The 14,317-nt window shown below is 40.3% G+C and overlaps 1 protein-coding gene across 1 annotated transcript in view; it reads right to left on the bottom strand.

The window, feature by feature from the left end:
- LOC306829496 (uncharacterized protein) overlaps nucleotides 1–14,317 on the bottom strand; it is a 119,833-nt gene that overhangs the window by 9,040 nt on the left and 96,476 nt on the right. The window contains exons 6-16 of the mRNA XM_079352546.1: nucleotides 12,293–12,319; nucleotides 12,183–12,209; nucleotides 10,424–10,450; nucleotides 9,607–9,633; nucleotides 5,459–5,533; nucleotides 4,165–4,281; nucleotides 809–835; nucleotides 647–673; nucleotides 459–512; nucleotides 308–367; nucleotides 115–159 (exon numbers count right to left, since the gene is read on the bottom strand). Coding sequence (XP_079208672.1) covers nucleotides 115–159; nucleotides 308–367; nucleotides 459–512; nucleotides 647–673; nucleotides 809–835; nucleotides 4,165–4,281; nucleotides 5,459–5,533; nucleotides 9,607–9,633; nucleotides 10,424–10,450; nucleotides 12,183–12,209; nucleotides 12,293–12,319 — 513 coding nt within the window. The remainder of the gene's footprint in view (nucleotides 1–114; nucleotides 160–307; nucleotides 368–458; nucleotides 513–646; nucleotides 674–808; nucleotides 836–4,164; nucleotides 4,282–5,458; nucleotides 5,534–9,606; nucleotides 9,634–10,423; nucleotides 10,451–12,182; nucleotides 12,210–12,292; nucleotides 12,320–14,317) is intronic.

The following is a 14,317-nucleotide window of genomic DNA, read 5'->3' as shown; positions in this document are numbered from 1 at the left end:
GGCAGGAAAAAAATAATACAATAATGAATTCCAACAATAATTTTTATTATAAATATTTTTTATATATTTGAACCAAAGACTTTGGAGTGCTATCATATTGGGTAATTTACACACCATGGGTCCCTGCAGTCCTTGCTCTCCTATCTCCCCTTTGTCTCCCTGTCACGTACACAGATATAACATATGATGGTAAAACTTCCACTGACAATTACAGATGAACACTTTTTTTTCAAAGGCCTGTACATTATTAGGAAATCATAAATCATTATGTGCATGTTGTTGTTCAAAATTACATGTGGTCTTCTACCTTTAATCCTGGGAGTCCATCCATTCCTCTTTCTCCTTTTCCCCCTGTACCTGGCTCGCCCTGTTTCAACATACATTCAAGAAGCTCATGAAAAGAGGAAGAAATTAAATAATTAATGAAGATAGAGAGAAAAGCAGAGAGCTGTTTTTACCTTTACTCCTGGAGGGCCCTGTGGTCCTGCGTAGCCTGGTTCACCATCTTCTCCCTGTCAGTTCATAACGTCAGTCAACATCAAAAGTAACACTTTTGGTCGCACGTTACTTTGAATCGGACGAGGTGGTTAAGAAAAATTAAGAAGAATGAGTGGAGTCAAAGTGGTTACTTTATTATTAATCTTACCGGCTTTCCTGGTAATCCCTGTAACCCCTGAGGAAGAAACACATTGGTTGCAATTATATTTAGAAGCAAGAAACATCTTCTCTCCAATTTTAGAAGACATACTTCAAAATGTATAACAAGATTGACTTGTGGTTTAGACTTCATCTTTTTAAGTTGACTCACCTCAGGGCCATCTCGACCAGGAAAACCCTGAGGAGAGAGGAGAAACTCAAGTTATAGTCTGAACATCAGGTAGGTTTCGTTCAAACACGTTCACACGTTGACCACTAGATGTCACTGTTGAATAAGTTCTGACAAGAACCTTGGCCTCATTAGTAATCTGAATGGAGCTGGTATTAGAATGTTTTTCGTCTTCTTGCTCGTTTGTGGACAGATAAAAAGCATTTGATGTATGTCGGGTTATTGTGTTGGAAATCATACATTGATATGAGCAAATAAACCAAATGTTAACTAATGAATACTACATTAAAAACTATGATGGATTATTATAATCAGCAGGCATTCAGTGAGTAGGTGTGTCCATGACGGCTCAAAATGTGATCAAATAAAATGCAAATGAAGCACACAACAAACAGCCAGAGTAAAGGAGGCATACGTTCATGAAACTCCAGTGGTCACACATTTTTATCAAACTACAAAAAGTCAGGTAATTTATAAGCAGACACAAACCCAATAATCCATATCAAACAGCAATAAGATACCACACCAGGAAATAACCAGATGTTATCAGGTACAAATAAACTTTTCAGTAGTTTCCTTCTCTCTACCAGCCACAGTTGGTTCACATTTAGTTTGAAGGGGCTGGGAAACATTCAACACATTACCAGTTGTTCTATCCAGATTGGCAAGTCCCTCAGTAAATACTGCAGATAAGCAGGCGTAGCAAATTGACGCAATTGATGACGCAGCTTCTGTTTGCAATCATCTAAATCTTTTGTTATGTATTATTATTCTGTGGGTTCAGTCCAGTGCTTATGTCAGGTATATACTCCTGGAACTCTGAAGCCAGAGTTTGTAAGTCACTGCAAGTGGTGCTTTCATATAACGTTTTGCTTCCTATTCACATTGTTGCACTGAAGAGATTGTTTCAAAATCAATAGCATTTCTACTCGGTCTTGTCTCGTTCTCTGACTGGGCGGAATTTGGATTTTAAATCAAGACCATCACTTAAAGGTTATTTTCCACTTTACTTTGATTCGAAAGAACAAATACTTTCAATCCATGATTAGATTTTTATTCACATGTTACGGCCGCAGCCGTCCTGGTGTATATTCTAATCCAGTGATACAACCTGTGCTTACAAGATGATGATTTTTATTGATATTTATGCTCTTGGACTTGTCTCGGTCTTGCCCTGCCTGGGTCTTGGTCTTGACTTTTTGGTCTCTATCCCTACATGTCTGTGTCTTGTCTCGGAGCACTCAAGTCTTGGGTATGTCTGGTTTTGACTACAACATTAGATCTTTAACAAGACTTTGTTAAGATAAGCAACACTTACAACCATGGAGACATTTTTTGGCCAATTTGTCACCCAAAAAACATTTTTTTTATGTTCGGTAGTGGGTTAGTCATAGGGAGTCCTGGCCAGAACAAGCTGTATGATCTGCATGGGGCAACAAGCCCCAAAGATTTATCCACATTCACTTTCAAGCATCTGTACATTTGGCTTTTCTAGGTAAACAGACTTATTGTGGCTGTTTGTGAGGGCCAGGTGTACGTGTGCTTGCAGCAGCTAAACATCTGCTATGAAGTCATGCATGACAGAGCTTAGTGGGATCTTGTGCAAAAGCCTCACACACACACACACAAGCTATGGCGTTTGCCTGATCCTTGAGAGCACTGCAATAAAATGATATCAATTGGAGGTTATCAACCTTCCGCTCTATCCTCATATTTTACAATAATGTGCAGCTACTTAGAGCTTTCCCAGCTGCTTTTCTTCCTCTCGCTCTCTGCCAGCAAACACAAACTATCATCCAGATCTTCTTCTCTGCTCGGTGCTACTCTTTTATTTCCATCCTCAGATACTCCGGCAGCCTTTTAACCTTTTTTCTCACCCCTCTTACCTCCTCCTTGTCTTTTGATCTTCCCTCCAAGGCAGCGGGATACAAATCACCGTTGCAAATAATTTTTAGAACTTCTTTTATCCTGCGAGCACAATAAGGATGGATGAAGACCAGTTCAGATGTCAAATACCCTTCCAATTTCAAACGAAAGTAAATTTACCTAAAAAGATTTTCTCGTCTCGGGTATGCTGAAATAAATATATCACGGCTGTTCTAAGGTTATTTCACACAAATCCAACACAGTAGTTTTTGGCCCAGACTGACTCTATGCATTGATTGAGCTGTCGTTCATTTATTTGCCTCTTTAGACACACAAATGACCAGGGACACCCACGCTGGCAGGCAGGCTTGTTCACTTTCTCTCAGCCCTCTCACACATCTGCCCACAACATGGATCGGCTCTTAGCAGCACTCTGCTTTGTTTTGCTGTTTGGGTTTTGTTATGCCTTTTGATCAAGTCAGACTCTGAGAATATATTTGAAAATCGACTAGGTTACAGGAAGGGCCCCTCTCTTAGACCGGTCTGGTTTTAGTCAGTGCCTGATCTGTTCTGGTTTTCTTTTTGTGTCGGTTCTGCAAGCGCACAGTAAAACCAACATATTTCACTTGCATCCCGTTGCTCTCCTGTGCCAGTTGAGGGTTACAGAGCATTCATTCCTTCCTTTGCATAAACAAAAATTACCTTTCCCCCTCTCCCATTCTTTAACCACAGCTTTTAGCAGCTACTGCATATAAGCAGAACTCTGGGAAACAGAAATGTTGAGAAACATTAACTGCCCCAGGCAAGGAGCACAACTATTGTTTGGTGAAACAAGCAAACTGCCCATGACCTCGCCGCAGTGCCATATCTGTTTCAGGAGTTCACGACGACAGTGGTGCGAGGAGGGTGGGAGAAAGGGGGCGTGATGGAGATCTTTGTGGTCGATTTCTTACACAAAACAGATGAGCAGGAGTAGAGTTGCTATTCTGGGAGTTTTTAGGTAAGCCGCAGCTCACTGGCAGACCCGGAAGAACGAGTATATGGGTCCACTGCAATTTACATGCACGGGCCCTTTTGCCCCATAATGGATGTTTAAAATATACAGACACAAGAAGACAGAACAACTCAATTTGCAATGTGTCACACCCTGCGGTCGAACACAATCAGGTCAACGCAATGAGGGTAACAGCAGCCTCTGACGACTCACTGAGGTGTTTTAAATGACTGATTCTTTGTGGTGAAACTTTAAGTGAAGGGAGGATGACGGATGAGGAGGCGAATAACAGTAACTATGTGTGCGGATGTGTGTGAGGGTAAGGGTCAATCGACAAATACATTTTTAGTTGTACAGCACCAATTCATTACAAATGTGATTTCACAACAGAGCAGGTCTAGTCTAGATTCCGGACTCTTTGTTGTATGGTGTAGTGGGTGTACATTTGGTACTGTGGTGCAAGAAAAGAAGTTCTTACTGGCTCTCCAGCGGGGCCACGCGGTCCGTCCTTGCCTGTGTTGCCAGGGGGGCCTCTGGGACCAGGGGGACCTGGCGGACCAGGAGGACCAGCTGGTCCAGCCTGGCCTTGGTCACCCTGATGAAAAAAAGCAAAGGCACATGAGAATAAAGTGGGCTTTTTGTCATGAAAAAGCAACACTATGCAGATATCTTCGATTAAGGCAGACACAAATCGTGTAGGTTGTCTTTATTTTTTAACCCCATCAAAACTATAGAAGCATCTGACAGCGTCACTTTGAGGTATAGCAAATATTAAAGCTTCTGTGTGGAACTTATGGTTTGTGTTGACTTTGGTGCCCTCTGAGGGACAAAGTGGTACTTTTCAGCTCTTTGCTTAATTTGGTCCTGTCCATGAGTAGGTAGGTATCGATTACAGACAAAAACAACACTTTTATCTTGCCGCCTTTTAACAGACAAACATGCTGCTCATTGGTGTGAAAAATGTAAAAAATTAAAATAGACTCTTTATCAAATGTTCTGTCAATCACAGTGTTCATAACATAGAAACTAAGCAAAACACAACAATGCTATAAAGTTGTCTCCAATGCATGTGAGACTTTTTATTTTGCACAACATTGTCTGTTTTAAACCAAAGTGTCAACACCTTTTAAAGATCCTTTCATCAACTTCATTTAAATTTAATGTTACAGAGAACATGTCTTTCTCGCTGATGAATTCCACCCTCGTGTTTGTGCCAAATCGAAACCATTAACGCCCTCAAGAGTCTTTGCACTGTAGGGGATGAAGGACAGCGCATGCTCTACAGTTAAATGATGACACTTCCTCTGCACCAATAAGCTCTACAGACATGTGGTGGATTATGGTTAGCTTTCATGCGGTAGGCAACATGGAACAGCGAGCCCTTTCATGAAGGCCTTCAAATAGAAGACTAAAAGCTTATTTCCTTTTACTGATAATAATTTTTTCTCTGTTAAGCTCAGGCTCCAAAAAAGCTGTCACAAACAAAGCTTGTAGGGAAGCAATACATTTCTCAAGCGTCTCTAAATGTGTGCTGTTACACCTGTAAGATTTGTTCCTAATTTTTAGGATGCTTTGGAGCTTCTGTAAAAAATGATTTCCCAAAAACATGCTTTCTCACATAAAGACTGCAAACATGACACCAAAATAAAAAAAAAAAAATCAGGTTGATAAAGAACTGGAAAAGTGAGAAAGGAGAGAAATGTGCACGCCTGTTACAACACAGAAAGGGATAAAGGTTAATACGGTGCACACATGCCTTGGTTGAGGTCTACCTTCAGAAAGCGTCTCTGAAAGCTGCTTGACTGCTCTCCAGAGAGGAAGCCATGGTCATATCGAGGGAAGACCATCTGAGATGCAAGTAGTGCAGCATTGACAGGAAGTATAAAGACAGCAGAAACGGAGCATAGAGAGAACGAGAAACAAAAAGAAAAAATGAGTAAGGAAATGGAAAGGCTGAGTGTCCGAGAGTGCAGGAAAGAGGGGAATAACCGCTGTTGGAAAGCAGAGTTTAAAGTTCAGCAGGCTCTGAAGCTGTTGGAAAAAAGAAAACGTTCAAGATGAGGGTTTTGTTATATTCAAGAAAGGAAAGTGAGAAATCAGAGTGTGGATAGAGAGTGGAGACTGCTGGGCTGGAAGGAGAGTTAGCTTGGAGGGACAAACCTTGATGGGAATCTGATTACTGTGCAGACCTGCATATGTGCTGTAGTTAGGAAGACCCTGAGGAAAGGAGGCAACAAAATGAAAAGGTAAGCAACTTACTGGAGCAATTAAAAGGCTCACAATATAAATGACTCTGTCTGACAAAGTATGCAATTCCAAATACTGCAGATTTAATGTGACGGACAAAACCACATCATCTGCAAATGGTGTGAGCTATGATTCATTAAAACTGAAACCCAGTAACTGTTTTGACCCTTTTGCACTTTCAGAAACTAGATTAAAAATGACGTTGCTCTTAAAAAAGATGAATTTGGTTTTGTGTGTGTGTTCCATTTAATTTCTCCCCATCCTTCCACTTTGCGACCAAACCAAACAGAGGTGGCCTGGCTCTTTCCAGCCGACAGACAGTAACTATGATGATTGTCTGTGGAGCTTGAAGGAGCAAAGTCAGTCTGCCGCCACAGAGCTGGGAGCATTGTGCTGCTTCTCTGGTTGAGCTCTTCTCCAAAAACACATGGAAGGATGGGGGTAAGATCTAAGAGAGGAGGGGGGGTGAACAGCGGGGGGATAGACGGTAGAGATGCGAGCTTGCTCATGAGGTTTCTGTTAACAGGCTGCGGTGAACGCTGCATGGCTGAGGTTTTTTTTTTCCGACACCGCAGACCCCTCCTTTAACTCTCTTCCCACTGTCACATTCACTCATTCACACCGTTCCCACCATGGAGACCACATACATATATGCCCCATAAACATATCATAAGAGAATAGACTGTTTCACAATGGGTTTCCCCTTTACCATGCTCTCATCAGACTTTTGCCAGAATCAAAGTCAAACAGCCTTTCAACCTCAGAGCACTGTCTGACTATGGCCTCTTTGTATCTGCTCTGTAGGAGGCAAACAACACTTTGGCTAAATATGAACCTTTTACAATAGCCTGTCTTTAACACATCTTCAACACCGTTATACCTGCTTTAAACCTCTTGCTTTTGAAAAATATTTAAACCTGTGCATTAACCAAATTACCCTTGTAATCCTATGTTTTTAATTTGTTCCGGCAGCAGATTTAACCTGACATAGGCATCAACAATGACGGATTGACAGGATGTCCCAGATTGACAGAGATTTTTTTTTTTGCATGTACTGTCAATTCGTCTCATATACTCAGAATAGCATTCATTTACCCATTCTGTCTTCACTCTTCACATCAGCTTTTATCTACTGTCAATGTTAAACTATCATAAATATGTCAAATTTCTGTGTATGTATTTATTAACTATTAAAGAAACACAACAGAGTGTGCACCTCTGCTGCAGGGTAATTGCTGAGTCAATGTACCTGTCTTGTAATCCCACTCAAAACCTTTGATTCTGTACTTGTAGAGCTTAAGGCCATAGCTGTTAAAACAGACACAAGACAATAAGGCACCAACTATTTTTCATTTAATCATATCTGGGAAAAAAAAACACAGTCCCAAACCTCATTCAGAAATACAGTAGTTTTAGGAGCTGTAGGGTTTGTTTTGAACCAAGTTAGTGTCTCTAAGTGATACTCTGAGGTTTTTCAGCCGCAGTCTAATCCAAGGACATCAAAGCCCCATGAAGCCTGATCCAAGTCTAAAATCTACCATTTGGCTAAAAGTAATGCTGCATGCAAAACAAGTTTAAAATCTTGCACTATTATCTTGAAATCCAAAGGGATCATCTGAAAAATGTAATGTTGTATGCCTTTATTGAAATCAGGAATTCTTGTTATGTTTCTTAGTCGCTTCATAAACTTTAATCCGCTTGGCAGGCCTGACAAATTTATACTCCACTTATTCTCTGTTAAAAACAACAACTGTTCAGTCTCATTCCAGTACCCTTACACACTGAAATGTCAATGTGTTCAGACTCTTGGAAGACGTAGGGCTACACATCTATTTCTAATTAGTTTTTCAAAGCTTGTAATTTGTTTGATACTTGCTAAAAAATCTGAGTACCAATTAAAAAAAAAATGTTTCTATGAAAGGCGGTTAAGGGTAGCTTGGTCCACTGAAAATCATGGTGGGGAATTGGTTGAGAACACACTTGACAAAGGTTCAGAGGGACTGACACAGAATGATTTTTCTAATAAATTGGTGATACTTAGCAAGAGTAGTGTGCAGGATTTTTTCTTCTCAATGGATATGTGAAGGCCTAAAAACAAGGCATCAAACTTTAAAATAAGGGACCTATAATAAATGAGACCTGCATTCATTAAGAACATTTGGTTTACATATAAAAAGGATTCATCATGTTTAGTGTGATGATTATATCTTTGTTAGATCATTTCATCAAGGTTTTTTAACACCTTATCAAATAAAGGGTTGATTTAGTTGGTCTGGTTAGCCAACCAAAATGCAATATTTGTCAGAGCACCCCAAAAACCTCAGAGCTTTTAATTATAGGACAACAAGAACAACAAACATCTAAATATGACAAGCTGCAACGTCTGCTTTTTTTGTTTTACGAGTTTGCTTAGAATATAATTTGAACAATTACTCAGTTCTCTTTTTTTTGCAGATATAATCACTACAATTATGTGATAAAAATATTAAAATAACAGAGCTTGGATTGAAAACAATACTCTTCTCCTTGTATATTTGATATGCATGTGAAGCATTATGACCTTGACCTGATAATATATTCTCAACATAATAAAACTAAGAAAACATTTAGGATTTAAAGGGTACATGACATCTTCAAAGAAACCAAGCTATTTACCATGTGAAGCACAGGGGCTGAATTTAAAACCACAGTGAATAAAACGGGAGATAATTACACAGATCTCATGTTGGGATGGAACGATATCACATGAAAAGACAACACTGACAACATGGACCAGATGTAAAAACAAGGCTGTGGTGTAATATTAAAAGAACACAGTTTGGTTGAATAGATGGCAGCTTTGGCTCACAGCCCTGAACATTAGGTTTTGATGGTAAGGTTGACGTTTTTCCATCGTTATTTTCTATCATCATTTCTCATCTTTGGCTTTAGAGATGTGGGGAACTTAAACCTCATCATAGGAGCCAAATTATGTTGTCGGTGCAGTTGGTGGGGGAGCCGTACAGAGTAAACACACTTTTCTTCTGAGTTATTAACATACTGGCTTTAGTGTTAATGGTTCTGTGGGTAGAAGAAGACAAGAACAATTGTAACTTGTTCCGCGAGTATTATAACAAGGAAATTATAAGGTGTTCAGATGTTTACACAATTCTGAAAACATTCCTACACTTTGACTTTTCATTTGTGATGGTCTGTTACACCGTCTGGTCTCAGGATTAGGTTCCCTGTGAAGTGTAGAATCTTCTTGCCGACCATCAACAGATTTCAACTCAGCTGCATTTAAAGTTTGCCTGTTTATAATGTAAATATATCTGGGCATATAAAAATGCATTTTTTTCTTCCTTTGGATAGCCAGATTAGCTAACTGTGTTCATGTGTATGAGAGTGACACCACATCTCGACATCTTACCAGAAACTGTGAAAAACGGCCCTTACTTTTTCTTCACATTAACTTAAAATGACTGAATGGATTTGAAAAATGCAATGTGTCTTGTTCTGAAGGGGATGTGGAAATGAAAACAGGATCCTAGCACAGATGAAATGACAAAACAGAAGATAGCTCAGAAAACAAAACACAATTAAAGGAAAGCCCTTTTCAACCTGGTCACCTGAAAGAAAGCTTCATATAAAAACAGTCAAACATTCTCAGAAAAGGAAAACAAATATGACTTACCCTTGGCCCAACATCCCCTTGGTCACCCTGTGAGAAAAAAACAATGAAAAAAATAACAATTGTCAGCACTTAATACATCTGCATGTGCTGGATAAAGCATTTCAACAGAGCTACTGTGGAGCAGCATTGACTGACAGGATTCAAAACCAATGTTTGTGTCCAAGAAGGTTGCAAGTCAAAGGTCATCTGCTACAAAGGCAGCTCAGGATCTCAACTTTTACAACACAAACCATTTGATAAGCCAACATTGGAATCATATAACAGGGAGAAGAAGGAATGAATGAAAGTGGGAGTTCACATGTTGCAGATTGTTGGTTCTGTGATGAACATTTGGAGCATGATTACATGATAGGAGCCAACTTTCCAAACCTCAAAATCATCTGTCGTTTACAATCGCGGCTCATCATGCTGAATCCCGTGCTGACACATGCTGTTTACTTGCAGTTACGCTTATCTGGATAAGTTATGCTTGAATGCAGAATCGTACACTGACAACTTAAACATCGTTGTATACATGAATGACCACATGCACAAGCCTCCTCTGCCAGCCTTTGCATTCTTACTGTCGCTAACATCTCCGGCTGGGCAGAGGTTCACAGAGCTAGAAAACATCTGGCTATCATCGAGGCCTGTAGACCTGTTTAGTGCCTTGGTGTGAGAATGTGCAGAGACATATGAGCTCCTACATTACTACATGTAATGTATGGCCGGTTTGAAAGGCAGTACAGTGAAAATCGGAACATGGAGAGAACACCTGTGAGTGTGTGGCTGTAAGTGACTGAACATTGACTTATCTAGTAGAGTTTTTGATGCATACCTTTTCTCCCTTGTGTCCGGCTGGTCCCTACAGGAGGGGAGAGATAATGGGAGACAGTCGGTTAAATCATAAATCAACCATCATACGAGAAACACACATCATAGTGCAATACATCTTCAACTGGCATCTAGTGGGGAACATTCATCAAATGTTAAGGCAAGGCGGTTATACCACTTAATGCAGCTGTGCCATTGAGACTGCTCAATCACAAGTCCCATCTGTCTGAGCATGCTTCAAAATATGCAGCAAGAATCCCTTTTAAGAGTTCTCTTTCTGAGATAAAAAATGTTTTGCTGAGAGATAAAGGAAAAAAATCAGACAAGTTTCTTTGTTCCTGAACTCTCTCAGAGGGGAACTGCTGAAGATGCTTTAGATGTGGAATGATTTAAACATACAACAGAGACTTATGCACTCATGTATAGTATGGAAGACAAAGTCGTACTGTGTGTTGGACTGTTTAAAAGTGTCTTATGAACACCAGGCCCAAAGATGAACTAATCCCTGACAGTTGGGCTGCAATGTGCCCTCTTCCATCTTTCTTTCATTCTTCCTCATTGGCACAAAGACCTCAAACCACAGACAGGCCCTCTGCAGAAAGACAGCATGGATTCCTACCACCAACTGTCCCTCTAAAAGTGACTACTGTGAGCAGATCTTACCTCTTTCAACCTTTAACTTCAACTTTCTCATGTCTCTCTTCTCTGAACTGTCTGTTCTTTCACTTACGCCCCCCTTTCCTCCTCTCTGCTTTTATTCAGTTCCCCTGTCTCTAAATCTGCCACGAGATCTTCTTCGGTGCCTCCCTCTCTAATTTGTTCCCCCTTTCCTTATGTCTTCTTTGTCTGGCCGACATTTTGTCTGGACTGGAGATCTAATTTTATTCAGGAGTTTGTAGCCGAAGAAGGAATGGTCTGGTGCAGAGAGTGAACAGTTTCTAAATGGGCACATAGGAACAGGCAACAGCTGATCTCCTGTTCTATTGTCTTGAAGTTAAGGGACACAAGTTAACATGAATACGGCAATAGATGTGTAATCATCACTGGAGATGCTTAAATTTGAAACTTGAGACACTGGTAATGGGTCTGTTTCACACCTGCTAAGGGCTATACAGCAGATCCCCAGTGATGGGGAGAGTTTTTGTAAAAGAAAATACCCAGCTTGGGGTCTCTTTTTGCAGGAAACAACACCTTAATAGTGTTTGGAGAGAAGCCATTTAAGCCATTTTAAACAGCTCGTATTATTCTGTGAGGGGTTTGGATTTCAACAAATGACTAGTTTCCCTCCTTCGTAAAGAGACCAGAGAGAAAGGCTTGGGGGGGGGGGGGGGGGGGGCCATCTAGTCTCTCTCTATATTTCTCATTCTTATACTTTTCCTGAAGGTGTGTTACCCATTCGCTCTGCTCAGCCTGTTTCCACTACACCTGGGTGTGTGCAAATTTCAGGAGAAGGTGATGGATAGGACTCAGAGGTGAAGTGCAAAGGGGATCTCAGCACTCACTTCAGTTTAACAACGACTCCCTTGTGGCTCTGAGCCCTGGGATGCCTGAGGAGGTGGATCAGAAAACAATATGGCTACCGTAGGGTTTTTACTCACTGACGGCGTTCCCTTAGGAACAGTAAAAATGACTGATGAATTACAGCAGCACCAGTTGTACAAGCCAAATACCCACCTGGATTCACAGTTAGAGAATGTATATATGAATAGTAATACTTGACACAAGCTAACCAAAAACAAGACAACAGGTGTGTTATGGTGTACCTGGCTTCCCTTGGGACCTGGAAATCCCTAAGAGAGGAAAAAAGATCACAAGTTAATCTTCTGTTACTCTTTTATAGTATTTTTATTCATTAAAGGACACTGATACTTACTGGTTTCCCATCCAAACCAAGAGGGCCCTGTTAAAAGGCACACAAAGATACATTTTAAGGGACAAAAGCACAATTCAATGTTCACTCACAGTGGATTAAAAACACAGTTTGTCTTTAAATATGTGCAAAAGCTCTACTTCCGTTTTCTAGCCTAGCTTATCACAGAGAAAAAAGTCTGGTACCACTAGTGTTTTCACAATGGAAACATTGTGTAAACAAAAACTCGACAAACCAGACTCAATCTGTTTAGAAGTTCAAGTCAGAAGTGTCAATAATCAGAGTTAGGCTAACTATTTTCTTTCGTTTGCAGTCTTTCTGCTAGCAAAGCTAAAATTGTCCTTTTCGGGTGCAGGCAAGGACAACTCTCAAAAATAATAGTCAGTGTTTAATTCCACAATTTCTTACATTATCATAAAAAGATAAACTGATATTCGTTGTTTTAATTCAGTAACAATAACTGACCATCTTTCCCCAGAAAGATATCATAACACTGTCTGTTATTTAGTTGTTTTTTATAATAGAGCGCTTGTCTCCTAACCTTTCAAAAAACAATGTGAATGATGTTAGTTATAGGGGGGGGAAAAAGACTGAGAGGATTGGCAGGACAAACACAGGCCTATCAATTGAGGACAAGAAAAGAGTGCTTGTAAATAACAGAAAGAAGCGGCTGCAATTATTGGAAATTATTGGATGAAAAAGAAGGAAAAGGAAGACATTTTGTTGTTAAGTTTCTATACAAATGTTCTATGTATATCCTGCTCAATTTAACTGTGTGTGCATTTGTGTGAGCACACATAGACTCCCATATTAAGATGTTTCCAGGTGGTCGTGGTTTATACAGTAATTATTCGTAGATTTAGAGTGCGGTGTCCAGGGGAATTGACTGTGAGTGGATTTGATCCAGCTGGATCAAACTTCCTCACAAGCGCATGTCTCTCTGTGTTTGAAGTGATGAGATAATCCAACATGCAGTTAAGTACAGTCCCTATACAACCTCATCCTGGTGCCGAAACAGCAGTTGAAGTTGTCCACTTTGTTTACCTCAATAAAAACAGTCGAGCAGTCGTTGAACCTCCTCTGCAAAGCAACACTCAGTTCAAAGGCATAAACCTTTAGATCCCTACTTAAACAAGGGGGAACTCTTGGATCCAACTTTCCTAAAACACTTAAATGTGATGTATGTGGTAAAGGCTAATGTTGACTTCCTCCTTAACAACCATGTTTGATGTTAAGCTAACAGTTTTCACAGGGTCCCTGGAGTGGTGGGTTGCACAACTCTTCACAGTTGTACTGGCTGTGCAGAGTGAAAAACATCAACAATCGTCATCTCTAGCCTTGGATGGATTATATATGTCGTTATTTTTCCTTCATCTTAAAGCTTAAGCGGACCCGTGGGTGCTGTTCGACCTTAGGTCCTGTTGTGAAAAACAACTACAGTGTCATCGCAGCCTGCTTTGATGAATGGACAGTTGGGCTAAGGCAAGGGGGTGATACTTTGGAGCTGCTCTCATTAATCATTTGTTGCTCTTTTTAAGTCTTGATATGTTAAGTTACGTCTATAAACTGTCTTTAAAACATTAGTGGTTCGTCCTTATAAAAGAGATTTATAAAATCTACAGCAATTGCATTTGAGGATCTCTTGATGTCTTTTTGATGAAGGGAACCTCATGAAATCAGCGGTGGGTGGTTGAAACGGGTGGAACAAATAACTGGGACCAATTGCACAGTAATAATTTCACCAGGACTTTCTAAAGTTGAGATTAAGTGTAAGAATGTAAGGCTCTACTTCCTTAACTGGTTTCATCGGTACATTAAAAGCAGCAAGCTGCAGTTTTTCATGTGCTCCATGATACTTTGAGTAAGTTTACTTGAATTAGCCTACAATTATCCAAGTTCAGTCATTGGAAGTGTCTCTGTGTGTGTGATATCTAGCATCTGGCAGTGTTTTTCAGGGCCTGGCTCCTTCAAGACTTGTCAGGATGCGCAGAAGAGGTACACCACGAGGTCACAGGCTGCTGCAAAGTC

The sequence above is a fragment of the Symphodus melops genome, assembly GCF_947650265.1.
Source record: "Symphodus melops genome assembly, chromosome: 9".
Lineage (NCBI taxonomy): Eukaryota > Metazoa > Chordata > Actinopteri > Labriformes > Labridae > Symphodus > Symphodus melops.
This window is presented reverse-complemented; position numbering and strand designations above follow the sequence as displayed.